The 20,074-nt window shown below is 38.4% G+C and overlaps 1 protein-coding gene across 1 annotated transcript in view; it reads right to left on the bottom strand.

Moving 5' to 3' along the window:
* dntt (deoxynucleotidyltransferase, terminal) overlaps positions 1-19,497 on the bottom strand; it is a 122,621-nt gene extending 103,124 nt beyond the window's left edge. Inside the window, exons 1-3 of the mRNA XM_058380387.1 lie at positions 19,273-19,497; positions 12,410-12,584; positions 4,148-4,264 (exon numbers count right to left, since the gene is read on the bottom strand). Of these exons, the coding sequence (XP_058236370.1) occupies positions 4,148-4,264; positions 12,410-12,584; positions 19,273-19,466 (486 nt within the window). The 5' untranslated portion in view covers positions 19,467-19,497. The remainder of the gene's footprint in view (positions 1-4,147; positions 4,265-12,409; positions 12,585-19,272) is intronic.
* Between the last annotated feature and the right edge of the window lie 577 nt (positions 19,498-20,074).

The raw sequence follows: 20,074 nt of genomic DNA, 5'->3' as shown, positions 1-20,074 counted from the left end.
TAACTATTAATAAGATAGATAGATAGATAGATAGATAGATAGATAGATAGATAGATAGATAGATAGATAGATAGATAGATAGATAGATAGATAGATAGATAGATAGATAGATAGATAGATAGATAGATAGATGAATGATTAAATAAATAAATAAAATCATAGCCATTAAAAAGTATTTTCCTTATATGGCAATAATAAAACTCACGAAAGAAATCTCACGTTGCTTCTTTCAGAAACTTATGCGATATTAAACTATTAATCTATAGATATTATCAAAATCTTTCAGCAAATTAAAATTAAGTGATGTTAAACTACATATGTTAACAGTTTTACAGCTCATTTAATAATGAGGAACTACATCATAGGGTTAGTAAGACATCTACTTGGTATTCATAGCTATGAGCAATCATATGAATTTTCAATTTATATCCACTTCTTTTCAAATTACTTTTGGTCGTAGTAATTAATGATCCAACAGTACTCTACACACACGTTAAAAACTACAGGAAGTGTTATTTAGTGCCATTTGTCAATTTCTAAATAACCAATGCTCTACTCATAGCAGTTAATGACGGATTAATGAAAGTTATTATGAAGGTTTTTTTCTATGTCTATTCTATGTCTAACCTGTCATGGCTGTCAAATGACTGGCATCTTTAAGATACCTGCCACCCCAAAAATGTTCATTCAGTATGTAGCTGCGATCTTCGAATGGTAAGAATGTGCTGCATTGAGTGTCTTTTTTTTTCTGGTCAGGTTTTCCCTGAATGCCTGTCACAGGAACGGAATAAAAACTCCATTTGTTTAGGGCTGAGTTGAGATGAATGCTCTCAAGGTTTGTTGGACAGGAAGTTAAATGGGCTCAGCTCGTCCGGTGTCCTCTATAAAACCGGACCATTGAAAACCATCCTTCCTCTGGCGAGCACAGCATGATTGAGCCTGAAAGTGCATTTGCAGAGGGCGTTGGGGCTCGAGCATAACAGGAGGAGTCAGGTTATGTAATACTTCATATTTAATGTTTCCCTTGTAACACTTTACAAGGTCAGCACGGGAGATTTTCGATTAAAATACTGTTAACCAAATGCCCGTTTATTTTCATTGAGAAGAAAAACACATTATATTCAGAAGGGAATAAAACTCTGGAAAAAGAAAAAAAAAACTGGATGATTAAAATGGGGGGAAAGGGAACTGTAACAAAAATACAATATAGAGTGGGTTAAGTGCAAATCTTATGAAGCCATTTGTCATGAGTGTGAACAGAAAATAAATGAAAATGACTAAAGTTTACACCTAGGTGAACTATACTGTTTGGTTTGGGTGTATGTATGTAGCTGTTTTTTGCCAAAGGAAGGTCCTGACAAGGATACTATGACAAACATTTGTGTGTGTGTGTGTGTGTGTGATTGCAGTGATTAAGTGCTGAGGTGTGAGAGAGCTCAGCCCACAGGATTGTTAAGCGATCGATCCATCCGTGTTGCTGCTCACTCAAGCACACAGCACCATCACAGAGCTGCAGTCTAAGCAGCGAGCGCAACAGCACAGCCCTGATGATTAAGGGCAACTACATAGAAGCTCATTACCTATTGCCAGCTCATTAAGGCTCAAAACCCAAGCATCGAACCAAAATCGAGAATTCAGCTCTGCAGCTCGACACTCACGTACATAAACACCCACACGCAGATCGCATGTCTAAGAGCTGCTTATAGAACATGTCAGTGGGTTCTCTACTCATGTGTTAAGAAAAATGTAGAAAAGCCCAAGGTCTCTGGATAAAAAGGGAGTGAATAAATCAACAACTCGGATGGGAGGAGAGGGGAGCGTGGGTTGACTGGCAGCTTACTGGGGCACCGGAATGGAAATGACACTCATGGGTTGTGTTTGTACCTCCAGCTTACTGAACCCATGGCCTCATATGCCCTTCTGAGCACATCCTTCTCTGCCTGGTCTTTGTCTTGCATCCTTGCCTCTACCCAGTCTCTCTCTCTTTCTGTCTTTCACTCTCTCTGTCTTTCTCTCTCTCTCTCTCTCTCTCTCTCTCTCTCTCTGCTTGTTTTCTTTACAACATTTTCTGTTTTCTCTCAGCTCTCCTTTCTCCCTGCCCGTCTTTTCACCTCTCCACATTCCTGGTCTTCATGTTCTCTTTCCAGTTTTAGACAAACGCACTACTCGGCACTCAGAGAAAGAGACGATGAGCACACAATCTTCATCCACTCATGCAAGACAAGGTCAGAGACATTTCTTTTTTACACACAAAAAAAATTATTGCTCTTATCTATGATCTTCCTTTTCGCTTTTATCAGGTTGAATAAATTCTAATGATTCGGTTTGCATTGCAAGGGTGTTTGCACTCCAGGCAACTGAGCAGTGCGGGTTCTGCATTTTCATTAATAGCTGATGATGTTTGCTGAGCAGGTACAGATCAGATAAGCGCAGGGGTGAAACGGCGTAATCCTTACACTGAAAGATTTTAATCATGTACCCATGTAAAAAGTTCAGATCTATTACAGTTTGTCCATGATCCTCTAATTGACCTTAGTAGCAGAGACAGTTGATATATAGGAGCTAGAAAAGAATAAACTTGAATAAACCATGCCTTTCAAAAAAGACATCAAAATAATATTAGATTATTTACTGTTAAGTCTTAAAGCATATTATTTTGGATTTTTGTTGAACCACACAGCATCAACAGTATTAAGAAGAACACACAGAACAGAATAAATAAGTGAGGCTCAGGCTGATTTCTTTCTAGCCAAGACTGTAGACTCATGCAGACTCTCAGTGACAGGCATGTGAGGTGATTATACCAACAGGGCATCACAATCAGCTCCCTAGCTTCCTAAACCTAAGGCTAAATACACATTGGGACACTGATGACTCAATTTGTGGTGATATGTCCACTCACATTGTAAAATGTCATAACTATCATTCACCAACAACAGACAGGGCAGATGTATTTCTGACGGTATTCATTTTTCTGTCATCATGGTTTCAATCAGGATCAAAGGCTAGAGCATTTTATTCACTCTTTTACAATCACTACACTCTTAAATGCCGTTAAACTCAAACAAACCATATATATAACCTCTTGTAAAGAGCTACAAAAACAAGCTATATATTTTTTTTCATTTCACTGTCTTTACCGCTTATCCGATCTATTCTCTAGTTACGGGAAGCCTGTGCCTATCTCAGGCGTCATCGGGCATCAAGGCAGGATACACCCTGGACGGAGTGCCAACCCAACACAGGGCACACACACTCTCTCATTCACTCACACAATCACACACTACGGACAATTTAGAGACTCCAATCAGCCTAGAAGCATGTCTTTGGACGGTGGGAGGAAACCGGAGCACCCGGAGGAAACCCTCGAACCCAGGATGCTGGAGGTGTGAGACGAAAGTGCTAACCACTAAGCCACCGTGCCGCCTAAAAACAAGTTATAATTCTAGGCAAAACTGAGCTCATCCAAGCTGAGAGGATTAGGGTGCCAGTGCATCACAGGGCATACAATCACACACAGAACATTTTAGACACTACAGACAATTTAGAGATGCCAATTAGCCTACAACACATGTGTTTGGATTGGGGAAAGAATCCAGTATACCAAGAGGAAACCTCCAAAGCACAGGGACAACATGCAAACTCAGGATTCAACCCCCAAACCTGGAGGTGCAAGGTAACCATTAATCCACCATGCTCCAAAATTATAACTCACAAAAGGAACTGCCTCTGTGGCTTTAAAGTGTGTAAATAATAGTTTGCACCACACCATTCTTATCATTCCATCAATGAGACTTTCAGATTAATTATGAAGCGTTCGACTCTAATAGCTTCATTGTTAACATATTCATAGATATTAGATTTTAGCCTCCCAACTAATATCACAAACATTGAATACGTTAAAGTTTCTTTTCAATGAAGCTCATTCATAATGTTGAAGATATAATCATTTTCTAGGTTCAGTTCGATTTTGAACAGAACATTAATCCAGAACATAAAGTGTGAATATAAATGAGTGCATTCACTTTCACATGCCATATTTTAAAAGTGGGTCAGGGTTGAAAATAACCATGTTGTGATCGACAAGCTGAAGAAACCTTTTCTTCACTCGGTGTGTGTGTGTGTGTGTGTGTGTGTGTGGACTTACAGTGAGGATCTTGTTACGATTATACAGTGTAGTCCGTCTTTGGCATGCGTACTGAGAGACAGTAGACCAAGGACTGTCTTGTGGACCTGCTTCTGGCTTCGGCTGCACAGATGGCTTCTGCCCGTGAAAAGAAACACAGAATGAGAGACAGAGAGAATAAGTGAATGTGTGTATACATGAGAGAAAGCGCTTTAATACCAGTCTTCAGCAGTCATAATATCACATCATTTTGCTTTACAATTAAATTAATTAAGCTAAGCACACAGATAACTCCAGACAATATACCAGCAGGAATTAAAATCTTAGCTGGTTCTTTTCATACTGTCTTTATTTCATGCTGGTGAAGTCAGAACATGATTTTTATTTATTTATTTATCTATTTATTTTCGAAATATATGAGATATTGTAGGCATCAGGACAACACTTTAATGACTTCTTTCTCATCACAGAGTTAAGATAGCAATGCAATTACTTTCTGCAGCCTGCCCTACAAAGAAATCAGGAAGCTCTAATTTAATTTGCTTCCTGTAAATTGGCTTTTAATTTCAGCACCAAAATCATTTCCCCATTTATAAGGTTTTAAAACGATTATGTATGTGACATTAGTGTTCTCAGGAACTGATATGAAATGTCTAGGAAAATTGCCTGTGCAAAGCTCTTGACACGTTGTGATTTTTTTTTTTTTTTCCGACATTAAGTGCTAATGCAAACATTATCAAGCTTTCATACCGGTCATTAAAGAAGCATTTAGTCAGTTATTAGAGTGGAAAAGAATTAGTCTCCTATAGCAGCAATGGGAAATGCATTCTATTCAATGCCTGTGGCATCTCCTAATAAAAATCATCATAACAAACAAATATTCCCCAAACAAAAGGCTATAATTAAATGTAAAAAATAAAAAAAAGAAAGAAAAGAAAAGAAAAACAGCACAGTGCTGATCAGGGATTAGAAAGATTACAGGGAACAGAATTTTTCACTGAATTTAACAGAAAAAAACAAACAAAATCACTCTAAATTGTTCCATATTGAAAACATGCTTAAGTGTTTAATAACATTATTTTCCGTTCCAGTGGGATTTCAAGAAAGCATAACCTAAACCTAAACAGTTTACAAACAGGCCTGAAAGAAATCCTTTCCAGAGTATTTCACTTTCTGTTTACCTTGCTACAGGAAAATATGTTAAATTCCAACGTATTTTATCTACAATCCTGCAAGCAGAAGTAGAAAGGCAAAGTAGAAGGATGCAGCATCACAATGCATCGTTATGTATTATAAGGATTTTGGAAAGCCGTCACAATTTGGTCCTTGTCAACGTCGCTCAGATTCTAACGCTCACCCAATTTTCCTGCTTGGAACACATCAGCCTCATGAACTGACTGTTCACTTGCAATATCGATATATCCCATTACATTGTCAGGTGCCACTGTAACAACAGTGTTATTTACTTGACTTGTCAGTGGTTTAAATATTATGGCTGATGTTTTAGTTGACAAAAATTAACATTTTTAGCTTTTCTGGAAATTCTTCTCCAAGTAATTTACTGTAAATTTTACAGTAGATGTTTTACAGTACGCTGGACCACTGGGGTCTAGATCCCAGAAGAAAAAAAATAATAATAATAATAATGGAGGTATATAAAAGAAACTAGGGTAGTGATAAGTCATTTTGCAATGATTAGAATTAAAATGATTGATTTATGCCACTGAAACAAATTAGTATGCATTTGTCAAAATCTTGTGTTTACACAAGCATGTGTAGAAATATCTTTTAGCATGAATGACAGCGTGGAAGCTACCGTTTTGACTGGATGAAAAAGAGAGGATGGGTTGGGATGGGATGATATCTTAGTAGCATATCACAATTGTAACCGAATATCACCCCCATTTTTTTATCGTGTTAAATCATATTGTTTAATGACTATGATTTACTATGTACAGTAGTTACAAGAGTAGCCAAGATTGGATTGTAAGGTATGTAAGAGGAATTTCTGAGAATTTCACCGTATATGATCCAGCACTGTCTAATAAAGAAATTCTCTGGTGGGTCCTGGAACTATAAGGGGTTTAATAATAAATGTTGTGTGCTGTGTATACGCTCAGCTCAGCTCGCACCAGACCCAATCCCCTCCGCTATAACATAATCACTGACATATCTGACATAATCACTTCACTTTTTTTCAGATTAGGCTGCATCATATCTTATGAGAGCACCAGTTACATGGTAATTTATCAGAAATTTCTCTTACTTATCTGGAAATCCCACACAAATCCAGACTAATCGAATTTATCTTGAAAGTGAAAAATCACATTTCCTGCCATCAATCTTTTATCACATTATCCGTGCACTCTGTGCCCTCGTAGCTTGAAGGTGATGTGCGGCTCATCCTGTAAGCGCTGCGACATGATTTGTTTTGCAAATGGTTAACTAAATACTTGGGGTGATTCATTTTAGCTCATTTTATTTAATTCTACCTTAATGGTTTTAGGTCAATGTATTTGCTTTGCTCATAAATCACACAATCTACCGAGGGCACAATAATTATCCAGCCCAAACAGAATGTGTACTATATAAATCCAAACCTCCAGTGTTTTTTTTTGTTTTTAAATAATCTCAGTTATCTATATCCTTTGTGTATATGTGATTACTGTAAAGATGGATTTTTCTTGCTTTATGTGAAATGAAAAGTAAAAAAGAAAAAAATCACATCACCTATTTATAAAGGAGGTTTAAGATGGAATGTTGAATATTTGCTTAAAATATAATGCAAATTGAAAACTACAACCCTTACACTCTAACAACAACATTTTTGAGCTAGATTTATTAGCATATAGTTCTTATGTTGTTCATTCAACTTTGGAACAGTTAACCAGTAACTACGCAGGTAATCACAGAGGCAACGGATACAAATGCAGACTTTTAAGTGTAAAAGGAACAAACACACATTGAAGCACAAACCAAAATAGTAAAAAGTAGAATAGAAGCAGTGTAATGCACAGCGAGGCAACAGGCAGAACATGTTATCAACAGAAGCTAGACAATGACACGCTGAAACACAGGAACTTAAAGAGGGTTGATCAGGGCGAAACAGGACACAGGGGAGGATGATTGGGGTATTTGATGTGAGTGTTGTGATCATGTCATGTCCAGGGGCTGATGGGTAATTAAGTGCTGACTTTGGCAAAACCATAACACACTACAGTATGTGGGTGATACATATCCATGCTTTATTTTCTCAGAAATAATGAATTATACAGATTTAGGGCTAGTTCTGATAAAAATATCAAGTAGGAAAAAATCATAAAAGTGTTTATTGACTGTACCAACAGCTGCCCATTCTAAATGACTTAGAAAAAAACTATTATTATTATTATTATTAATAATATAATATTACATTGTTATATAATAATAATAATAATAATAATAATAATTATTATTATTATTATTATTATTATTATTATTATTATTATAATAATTATTATTATTATTGTTGTTGTGGTTGTTGTTGTTGTTGTTATCATTGTTGTTGTTGTTGTTGTTGTTAGTGGTAATTGGAAATTAAGTACAATGCAGATGGAATAATCCTTTAAATGTGTATATAATTAGCTGCAGTGTTCACCTTGCATCATTGCATCAAATACAATACATGCATATGTGCAAGTATTATTATTATCATCATCATCATCATCATCATCATTATTATTATTACTATTATTGTTGTTATTATTATTATTATTATTATTATTATTATTATTATTATTATTACAATAAAGAGGGAATAACCCTGTAAAGTTGCATTTAATTGTAGACCTGTAGTGTTCATTGGACCTTTTACTTCATTGGAAGTCCCATATGCAGTTGTTGCATATGTGAGGACTCCAGCTAAACTGACATCTGCTGTTGGTCTACATAATTGCAACTCAGACACTTATATCTTGTCATAAAATTTTAAAGCATACAAGAAATAATTCAGAGACGGTCACTCTCGCATATGTGTACAGGTGTGTGGGTGTGTGTGGCTCCAGTACCAAACGCAGGTTAGAAGAACATGTGCCAAGGATAATGATCTACACACACACACAAGTCAGCTGTGTCCATTCAGGTTAATGAGATCACAGCCCGCAGACTGACAGGGTTATGGGGTCACATCCCTTCTGAATTTGACCTTGCCTTCTTCTGTCTCTCTCAGACTATGATTGATAGGAGCTGAGGAAGGTACACAAGGTAGGCCTCCCTGCATCCAGGTCTCTGCCCACAACTACAGTGACAGCCTTATAAAAAGACAGCTTGTACTTCCCAATGAGAAGAGCGGAGGAGGTAAATGAACACTGTGGCATTTTGCGGAGCAGACTAAGCGCCTGGGGAAAAGTCAGCTTTGTTCACGCAGGCAATTTTATTTAATGTCTTTTTTTTTATCCATTCGTATTTATGCCTTTCTCTACTGAGCTTTTCTTCTTAAAGTAAGAACACATTATGGAAATAGTAAAAGCTGTGAATGCTGCTCTGTATAGCTTGTGGGAGTTTTACTTGCTTTGATATCTTATAAGAGCAGGAAGGATTATCAAGGCTTACTGAACATTTCAAGACTTAAGTGCTACAAAAGTGTTGTTTTTCATGGTCCAAATACCAATACCTCAAATAATTCCTCAGTTTTGAAAAACAGTATTTAAATCTTTTTACTTTACTATTCAACCCTATAATTATAACTATATCAAAACACTAGTTCAGTGGTTGTTGCTGTTGTTTTTTACTTATGACACGCTTAGTAAAAAACAAATGAGTTTCATACTGTAAATGTATTGGTAATTTACTAAATTATTTGGGGAAAAAAAAACATTATTAGGGTAGGACACACAAGAGTGTACAGTATCTTGTGTACTTCTGTATATCTCTTCCACACTGGAAAGTGAATTCAAGGTTTTCAATCAAGGTACAGTTCCTTTATGTTTAAGGAACACATTTTCCTTAAAATTTTCATAGTTTACTTAAGACTCTTAGAAAAAAAAAAGGATTCCTCAGGAGGATAACAGTTATAGCTGTCGAAAAGGCTTCTATCCTTCTATCCATCTTTTGAACAGCTTATCCTACAGAGGGTCACAGGAGTCGATCCCTGGGGCACAAGATGGGGACACACTCATGAACCTATTGACAAATTATGGACAACTTAGAAATGCCATTCAGTCTACAACACATGTCCTCTGACTAAGGGATGAAACCAGAGTACCTGGAGGAAACCCATAAAGCATGGGGAGAACATGCAAATTCAACATACAGGGCAGAAACAGGACTTAAACCCCAAACCCCAGAGGTGTGAGGCAAACATGCCACCCATTCCGCCCATTAAACTAATTAAAAGTTTATATATTAAGGCAGTGCTGGAAAATAATGGTGGCCACACAAAATATTGACACTTTGGGCCCAATATGGACATTTCCACTTAGGGGTGTACTCACTTTTGTTGCCAACGGTTTAGACATTAATGGCTGTGTGTTGAGTTATTTTGAGGGGACAGAAAATTTACACTGTTATACAGGCTGTACTACTTTACATTGCAGCAGAGTGTCATTTCTTCAAATCTTTATTTAATATTGAAACTACAAACAACTGCTAAAGTTTTTAATTGCTTCAATAGCAACATTCCAGGCTTTACTATCACAAGGCTTGTTTTACACAGTAACTTTATGTTTAATAAATCAGCTAAATGTCTGCAGTGCCCTCCACGGAGATCATGTCTTTAAATATTTTGCTCAAGTGTAATAGACACTGGCTCCACTCAATTGCTGAGACGTGCAAAACATATTCTCCTTCAGAGCTGAGTTTCATTCTCCGACTTGTTTGTTTGAGATTATTGAGCGGAGTATTGTGTTGGGTGCCTCCTGGTAGGTTGCTGTTTAAAAGTTGAACCAAACATTGTGTATGTACCAGGGGGTCTACCTGAACAACACACTGCACTGGACTGACAACACTGATGCCCTGTACAGGAAAGGCCAAAGCAGACTCTTCATTCTAAGTAGGCCCAGGACTTTCAGTGTGTGCAGCAGACTACTGCGGCTCTTCTATCAGTCTATTGTGTGTTATCTTTATTCTGTGGCCTGCTGAGGGAGCAACAACACTGCAGGGGATACCAAACGCCTCAGGAAGGCCAGAACCATCACAACATTGTCTAAACTCACTGGAGGCAGTGACAGAAAAAGATGATGATAGCAGTTTTAGAGAGCATTCTGAACAACTCTGCCCATCCCCTCCACAGTGTGATATCCTGAAGCACCTTTAGCCAAGGGCTTGAAGAAGCACTACAGGCGATTATTTCTGCCTAGTGCTATACACATTGCCTCTTCCCATCATAGTATTGGGCCATCTGTTTCTCACAATGGATAAGAGGACGGGAAATCAATTAAAATAAAAAATCTCTGCTTTTTTTTACACTTAAATTAATGATTTGTGGCATTTTAATCCTAAATTCAGATTACTCTGAGTGAATTTTTACAAGTTCTCTTGTCTGTGTGAGTTTCTTCCCAGGTTATCCAGTTTCCTCTCACATCTCAAAAAAGTGGATTAGCCGTAAACCAAGATACATAGGTTACTGAAGATGAATGAGTGAATAATGTGTTTCCGCAAATGTGAATCTTCCATCACATTAAACCCATAACCTCACACATGTTGAAGGTGAATGTTTAATGGTGTGTTCCTGCACTTTGTCTTGCCTGTGCACTTGATGTCTTGATGCCTGTGCACTTGATGCTGTTGTAGATTAGGCTGTGAGACAGTAATTCTTTTTGTGTTGTGTGTTATATGAGCTGCCTTTTTTGAATAGCACAGAGTTCTTAGCTTCCTAAATTGGCAGACCCGCTTTAATAAGGAAACATATTAAGGGCTTCACTTTTAAATACTGTTGTGTATCAAGTGAATGCAATTTTAAGTGTGTGTGTGTGTGTGTGTGTGTGTGTAAGCATTATATTTCCCGTCCAGGGTTTACTCCTCACTAGTATTGTTCCCTCCGTAACCCTGATGAGGACAAAGCACTTACTCATGATGATGTTGATGATGATGTTGATGATGTTCTATCAATCTAAATAAAACCCAGCATTTTCATGTCAACCAAAGGTCTTTTGAACTATTAAGGTTCAAAATAGCAAGAAGACAAGGGCCATGTCCCCAGTTATAACTCTTCTGAGATCCAGAAGAGATTCAGGCTTTCCTGGCTGAGCTCATATTCTGTCTGCTGAGGGCAGAAGTGAGATTGATTGGTCTCCAGAATTGGATGGCATATTTCTTTATTTTTGCACAGATCATTGAAGTTCTTTTCAGTATGGTCCAAGAGCAGAGGAACATCTTTAATAAATATCTTTAGCATCAGTTAGTGAGGCGCTTCGAGACTAGGCTCTGCACTGATGGGTCTATTTGGCACAATATTGCACATCAGTCTACAGCTGTCAGGCAGCAGGCATGAGGCAATGTGATGTTACAGCCAACACAGTCAATGCATCCCTTTATTTCCCAAAGCCCAGATAAACCCGCTTTCTGACACAGTATCTGACAGTATGACTGAACCAATCGAGTAATTCAGGTCTCTCAGAGTTCTCCAGGTCTAAGTGGTAAGCAGGAATGAGGAGAAATGAAGGAAAAGGTCCATTTCTCTACACAGGCTTAGCAAAATTGTTGTTAATGAATAATGCAATGTAGTCTAATTGTTAGCTATGAGCATTGTATGCAAATTGATCACCCAAAATGATTTAATCTTATATCAAGGAGGCAGCACTGAGAATATTCATCTGTTCAATTATTTATGCTCATGCTTCTGTCCTTTGGAGAGAATAGATGATTATGAATTTCGTGATTACCATGCTGAATATGTACAAAGGACCCTCTCATGTTTTCCTTTTTTATAGGCTGTATTATTTATTTATTGCTTTGGCAATGTTATTGTTAGAGTGCCTGAACCAGATGTTTCATGTACAGTACCTTCAATACAACCCTTTAGACTTATAGCACCACCCAGTGTTTATCTGTGCTAGTACACTACAGCACCACCATGGTAGTAATGCAGTCTTCAGGCCTTTTTATAACCCTGCTTTATAAACTTCTGCAACATCTTATCATACTTAGCCAGTTCCTGTGGCCTTTTAGTGACCTGACAGATCTCTGCGCTTCTTCCTCAACAGCTCTCCAGATGAACTCACCTTCTTAATAGCCTCTATATCTCTTTTATACACACACACACACACACACACACACACACATACACACACACAGAGGTATACTCACTTGTATGCGATGTTGAACCTCCACTGGAATCGGCTGGCCAGCTCTCATGCTCTGTGTAAACCAGGAGATGTCCAGCACATTCATTTTATCCAGGTTTGCAACGCCCTGTTCCTGAAGCCATGGCCAGAGCTCATGTGCTGGATTGTCCTCTGCTACAATATGTGTCACTTTACTACTGCAAAGATCAGACAAAGTCATATTGTCACTCAAAATTAAATTGTGAGTACTGAGACCTAATGTATAAAGTATTCAGACTTGATGTTAAATCAGCGACTTAATTTCGAAACCTACGTTAATATGAATCTGGGGGAAGTCTTCATATTCATAAGAAGCTGATTTTCCATATCAATAAAAGATAAAATCACATGTGTGTGGTTCATACTGTACTTCTGAGGTTTTTCAGATTAGTACAGGTGTGTGAGACTGTGTTTTTCGGTATTGTCTTTGGTCTTTAGCTCACCACCATTAAAAACAACTATTTGCCCTTAAGCCTCAGAAGAAGACGACTAAAGAAGTTGCTTTTGTTTTCCTTTTGCTGATTAATGCAGTATGATGTAAAAACAGTAGAATGTTTTGTTTTTTTTAATGATATGACGGTGCACGAAAGAGAAGATTTTGGCATTATACTGTTAGATATGTGTACTGTCTATATAGTCCTAGGTTTAATTATCACATTACTTACTGAAATAGTGGCTTAATTTAAACATATGGCTTCCAATTGCACTAGATTCAGCTACATTGTTTTGCATTTTATTAGTTTATATGGAGGCCTCAAGGGCTCAACGTAAAACACTGAAGTAGAAGATTTCCTGGTCAGAGAGTTTTCCAAGTACAACTTCTTTAGCAAAAGAAGCTTTAATCAACGGGAAAGATCTTATTGAGCTGCCTTAAATAATAAATCCCCAGAACCATGATAGCCTACTCTAGGTTTGTGAATGTAAATCTGTGCACAGGGTTTCGGTTAGAACCTACAAGAGGATCTCTTTAATCCACTCCTTCAGCTTTAACCTGATCTCTCTTTCAACACCTTTGGCTATCTATTTGCCAATCTGTGGCTTTAACTGCTATTGTGGCACACTGATGAAGAAGAGCTATACACACACACACACCTACATAAACACACATAAACATCCATCACAGCCAACCTGTGTGCCAGCATCCCATGCTGTTGTTGCTTTGTTTAATTGCAGTGCCAGTGTGAGCAGTCACCCATGCATAATTACCCTGAGTGTATGGCTCCCAGAGAGATACAATAGTGGTGCAGTCACAGACCCAGACTCACAATTAGAGAGAAGATAGAAACAAAAAGAGAATGTGTGTGTGTGTGTGTGTGTGTGTGTAGGAAATGAAGGGTAATCTGTTGAATCATTGTTGAGCCTAATCCTCCATGCAGAAGGTCCTCACACTTTTCTCTCATTTTGTACAAAAATAACCCAGGGTAAATGTGAAAAATGTGGGAGCCTACAAGCAAGGATTTCTCAATAAATGCAAAGCCAAATCCTTAAGGAATACTCAAGCAAATCTCTGCATACTATGTGTGAGTACTACACAACAACTCCCATGCTTTTTCTTCTACTGACAAAAGAACAAATAAACCGTTTTCTCTAAATATGAATCTAAGTACAGTCAATAAACGCTGAAGCAAAAACACTTCAGCCAAATCTAATCGTAAATTAAGCTCTAAGTTGGAGAAAAGTTCAAACTTTGCTTCTAGGAAGAGTCTATCGCTTGCTGAAGTTCCTTCCTCAAGTACGACATCATACTATATATGATAGATATGACCTTTTCCGCTACACTTATCTGGGTTCATACAGATACCTAAAGATACCTAGCATAAATTTGCTGTTGTTCATTTAATTATCACCCGGATGTGAAAGTTTTATCACACATGTAAAAAACATATTCCTTCCAAACATTTTCAGATAGGGTTATACAGTAGTCCAGCTAATAAGACTCAGAGGTGTAAATGCAGGCAGTAAAGCACTTAGTCCCAACATGTGTGTGAGGAAGCAATGAAAAAGTCAATACTCTTTGAACACCATCAACTAATCTTCCCTGTGCCCTTGAGAATTGTGCTGTATTACAAACAATCCTCTGATTAGCATCTGGTTAGAATATCCAAGAAGTAATAGAGTATTTACAGAAGCAATGAGAAATTCACTAGGATTTAATTGTTAGGTTCATTTTTACTTAACCTGTCTTATATAAGCATTTTTACCCAATAATACACTATATTGCCAAAAGTATTCGCTCACCTGCCTTGACTCGCTTGAACTTAAGTGACATCCCATTCCTAATCCATAGGGTTCAATATGACGTCGGTCCACCCTTTGCAGCTATAACAGCTTCAACTCTTCTGGGAAGGCTGTCCACAAGGTTTAGGAGTGTGTTTATGGGAATTTTTGACCATTCTTCCAGAAGCGCATTTGTGAGGTCACACACTGATGTTGGATGAGAAGGCCTGGCTCTCAGTCTCCACTCTAATTCATCCCAAAGGTGTTCTATCAGGTTGAGGTCAGGACTCTGTGCAGGCCAGTCAAGTTCATCAACACCAGACTCTGTCATCCATGTCTTTATGGACCTTGCTTTGTGCACTGGTGCACAGTCATGTTGGAAGAGGAAGGGGCCAGCTCCAAACTGTTCCCACAAAGTTGGGAGCATGGAATTGTCCAAAATGTCTTGGTATGCTGAAGCATTCAGAGTTCCTTTCACTGGAACTAAGGGGCCAAGCCCAGCTCCTGAAAAACAACCCCACACCATAATCCCCCCTCCACCAAACTTTACACTTGGCACAATGCAGTCAGACAAGTACCGTTCTCCTGGCAACCGCCAAACCCAGACTCGTCCATCAGATTGCCAGATGGAGAAGCGCGATTCGTCACTCCAGAGAACGCATCTCCACTGCTCTAGAGTCCAGTGGCGGCGTGCTTTACACCACTGCATCCAACGCTTTGCATTGCGCTTGGTGATGTATGGCTTGGATGCAGCTGCTCGGCTATGGAAACCCATTCCATGAAGCTCTCTGCGCACTGTTCTTGAGCTAATCTGAAGGCCACATGAAGTTTGGAGGTCTGTAGCGATTGACTCTGCAGAAAGTTGGCGACCTCTTCGCACTATGCGCCTCAGCATCCGCTGACCCCGCTCCGTCAGTTTACGTGGCCTACCACTTCGTGGCTGAGTTGCTGTCGTTCCCAAACACTTCCACGTTCTTATAATACAGCTGACAGTTGACTGTGGAATATTTAGGAGCGAGGAAATTTCACAACTGGATTTGTTGCACAGGTGGCATCCTATCACAGTTCCACGCTGGAATTCACTGAGCTCCTGAGAGCGACCCATTCTTTCACAAATGTTTGTAAAAACAGTCTGCATGCCTAGGTGCTTGATTTTATACACCTGTGGCCATGGAAGTAATTGGAATACCTGATTCTGATTATTTGGATGGGTGAACGAATACTTTTGGCAATATAGTGTATGTTTAGATTTCACATTTAAGGGGAATATCATGGATTTGTAGTTAGTGCACTAGGGTTTGATTGCTCTGTCCTCTGTCCTGTGTGTGTGTGGAGTTTGTGTTCTCCCCAGACTTTGGGGTGTTTAACTGGGTACTCTCTGGTTTTCTTTCCCCAGTACAAACACATGTATTAGGCTGACTGACATCTCTAAACTGTCTGTATTGTGTGAGTGTAAATGTGATTGTGCCGATAAATGGGTTAGCATCCTGTTCAGGGTGTCCTGGGATAGACTCCAGGCTCCCCTTGACTCTGTGTAGGATAAATGGTTGAGAAAATGGATGGATGGATGGATGGATGGGTTTCAAATTTAGGGAATAGAACCACAGAGATAAAATAAATATGTCAATTTTGAAGACATTTCAAAGTAGAGTAGAGTCATTATCTGTGAAGACCCAAGAGAATCTGTTTTCTGTATCAATATTGTTAATAATATTTCGACTTAAACATGAAGTGTTTAAAGGTCCTGTTCTTGAGCACAAATATTCTCCTGAGAGCTGAGCAGAGAAAAATAGAGGGCCATTTTAAGAGCCTCAAAAAAGCCTGTAATCACAAAGCACTGTGCTTTCACCAAGATCACATCAGAGCACAAAAACTTTGAATTCAGCAATTATTCCTGCCATTTTACAGCCTAATGGACCGAGTAGTCCAGTGAAGTTTGAGAGGCAATACACAGCCTTCCAGCAACTTTAAAACTAAGTCTTAAAGAAAGGTTCATTTTGTATTTTCAAAGTCAATCAAACCACAGGAGTGAAGCTTAGTCTCAGGTGAGAATGTGAACTAAATCAAAAGTTCAGTCCTGCAGCCAGGCTGTCAGCTCACTGACATTTCCATATCAAATCCAATCATGGAGTGGAGGTTCATGAAACATAAATGAAATCTCTCCCTTCATCTTTCTGTCTTTTTCTTCTTGTTTCTCCATCCCTCTATGATTTTTAACCTTTCACTTTTATCTTCATTTAACTGCATGGCAGAGGCATTTACTAGCTGCTGTGTGTGTGAGAGACAGAATACAGAGATGCAGGACTAAAAATAAAGGTGGAAGGCTTCCTGGATTACATGAAACCTGGTTGTGGTAGATGCAGCAAATACATCCTGTTGCTCAGAGCTATGCAACCTAGATCTAACACTAATTTAGCAAACTAAAAAACAAGTGGACAAACAAGGTCAGAGAGATTTTAACTGAAAAAATAATAAATTGTAAAATGTCCTAAATACTTCACAGCTGTACAGTCATTACTATGTATATGCATTATGTGGTAATCATTATTCAGGGAAGGTTTTTATCTCAAGTATTAGTATAGTCACTACACAGAGTCACAGGGAACCTGAAGTCTATCCCAGGAGACTTGGAGCACAAGCCAGGGGACAACCTGGAAGAGGTGCCAACACGTTACAGAGTACAATCACACACACAAACCAGAATACCCTGAGGAAACCCTTAAAGCCCAATGCAAACATGAGGAAATCAAACCCCTGACCTCAGAGTGTGAGGCAACCAAGTGAGTGCTGTGTGCATGCCTATAGACAACATATAAAGACACAAAGTTTAAGTGCCTAGTGATGATTTAATAAAAAATTCATCCACATCTGTATTCAAACCTATTTCCAGACCTAAGCACTGATCAAGACTTGCAGGACAGCTACATACAAGGGGTGGAGCTTGCTTAAAACAGCGACGTTTCTCAGTTTCACATGTCTCTGATCTTGAGCGATGTCAGCTCAAGCTAGCAGCAGTATTAGGTCTGTTTTGTCCGTACTGACTGACCATAAATACGCTAAAAAATACTATAAAATACCATGACATGATATCAGATGAAACCTTTTTCATCAGAGACATTGATTATCTCAAGGATCTAGATTTTTATTAATAAATTAACTTAAAGCAAGTGACACATGAGTTCATGGTCAATTATCTTTCCACTCATGACCATGTTTTCTTTACAGGAGAGCGCATCAAATACATTTTAAAAACACTTGAACAAACACTTGAAAAGAAAAAAAAAACACTTGAAAAACTCTATTCTCTATGGACATTACTACTCGTGAAAAATATGACTATATGGGAGATGTGAATTACATATTTTACATACTGACATCACCAACTCTGCTATAAATATCAACTTCAACTATAGTATTAAACATACTGTATACTTAATGCTTTATTTTAAAATGTACTACAGCATATTTTTAAGAGAAGTCTATAGTATATATTCATGTACAAGTGGAGATCTGTTAGTACTGCATACTTCTTAAAATAAAGTCCTCAGAAGACCACAAACCAGTGACCACATCCTCATAGGTTTGCTGCAGTTTAAAACCAGGGCATTTTCACATACGTAAAAATCTTCATTTGTTGTTTCGTTCTGTTTATCTTACATAATACATAGATGGCACATGCATGTATTGTTCTGTTTATTAATCCAGCACTAATGTATACTTCTCACCACCTTGTAAAATGTCAGTTTGCATCTCTTTCAGTCTGTTTCCTGCTGTTAGCTTCAGACAATAGCTCGTTGGGTGCTGAGGAACAGCAGGATACAGGGGTTCAAGCTGCATTTCTGGGAATAGTGCCACCCCTCAGCTGTGCATGGCACACAACACCACAGCCAGCCACCGGCTGCGGTTATGCTAGCCTGCCCAAAACAACACCCACTGGTACCCACAGCCAGCTGCACACGTCTGGCACACATCTTCAACTGGCAGCAGTAAGCAAGTATCAGCTTTACTCAGGCACACAAACTACAGTTATAGATACCCGCTACTATCCAAAGACATGACACACATACAGAGCTTTGACATGACAAGGAGTTTGAAGCTGTGCCCTTATTTTGTGACATTTTATGACCTTGAGAGGCAAAGTTCTGTATTAACAGACTGTTTAATGTGTAAACAGCAGTAAAAAAAAAAAAAAAGACTGAAATTAGACATTGTACCCAATTACAATCGATGTGCAAATGTTCAGCTTTACAGAGTTCACAAGAGTCATTCTCTGAAGCAGGCAAAGCTTGATTGTAGCAGTCAATTGTCCCCATCTGACAGAACCCAATAGATTTTCATCTTCTTTGTCATTATCCTGTCATCATTTTGGTGTTCTTAGAAATCAGGCAAGATACCTTCACATTACCATGGTGATTAGCATACAAATTGACGCATATCAGATTGACAGCCTGTATAACGTTATGGAAAACGAATTCTCGGAATAGCAAGCCTTGCAAAGGCAATCAAATGTGACATTTAATTATGTAACAAATCAACATTTTTTGCCTAAAACCGTAACCAGACCTTCAGTGACTCAGTCAATCAGTCATCAACAGTGTTTCAATACAAACTGTTTGGCAACTCACATACCTTAAGGCGTTGTCCACACAAAAGCCCTTTGACCTGGCCAAACCTGTCAGGAAGTTTCTCCTGCTTTTACCCATTCTTCTCTCCACCAAGTACACAGTCACCTCTCTAAACTTCATTTCCTTTTGAGGTTGAGCACAGCTCAATTCAGGCTGCCGGCGTTTCCTCAAAAAAGTGGAGATGGTTGTCTGAAACATTCTTTGCACTTGAAATATGTTGTACAGAACAGCAGTGTTATGCTTTGTCGAATGGCACAACCAGAGAAGGTTCTTCTTTGGCAATGGTGATGGTATTGGTGTCTTATTTTTCTTTGATAGAGAGCTGGCAGTTGGAGATGTGGAGTGTGTGTTTGTAACTTGGCAGAGAGATAAGTAACAGGTGTTTTTTGATTTGCCACCTATAATAAAACTCAGCTACCAAGGCTAAATAATTGAGTTGAACAAAGGCCAGAAGAAAGTGCCGAGAAAACCTAAGAAGATGCAAACAATTTTGAAATTATTTATATACACAACTATTATATAAAGCAATGAGTGGCCATGCAAAGGACATTAGTAACTGTAAAAAGGAAGGTCCAAAGCATACATACATTCCCTTCAATGAGATATGTGGTAACTGAAGATGGATGGATGAATGAATGAATGAATGAATGAATGAATGAATGAATGAATGAATGAATGAATGAATGAATGAATGAAGGTAAAATGCATAAATGTAAATGTCTAAATTTATCTCAGTGTCTTGCATAAATATTCACCTTCCTTGAATATTTCCACATTTTGTAGTGCCCCAACCTGGACCTGATTTA

The sequence above is a fragment of the Hemibagrus wyckioides genome, linkage group LG03, assembly GCF_019097595.1.
Source record: "Hemibagrus wyckioides isolate EC202008001 linkage group LG03, SWU_Hwy_1.0, whole genome shotgun sequence".
Taxonomy (NCBI): Eukaryota; Metazoa; Chordata; class Actinopteri; order Siluriformes; family Bagridae; genus Hemibagrus; species Hemibagrus wyckioides.
The sequence above is the reverse complement of the archived record's forward strand: the minus strand, read 5'-3'. Positions and strand labels throughout refer to the sequence as shown.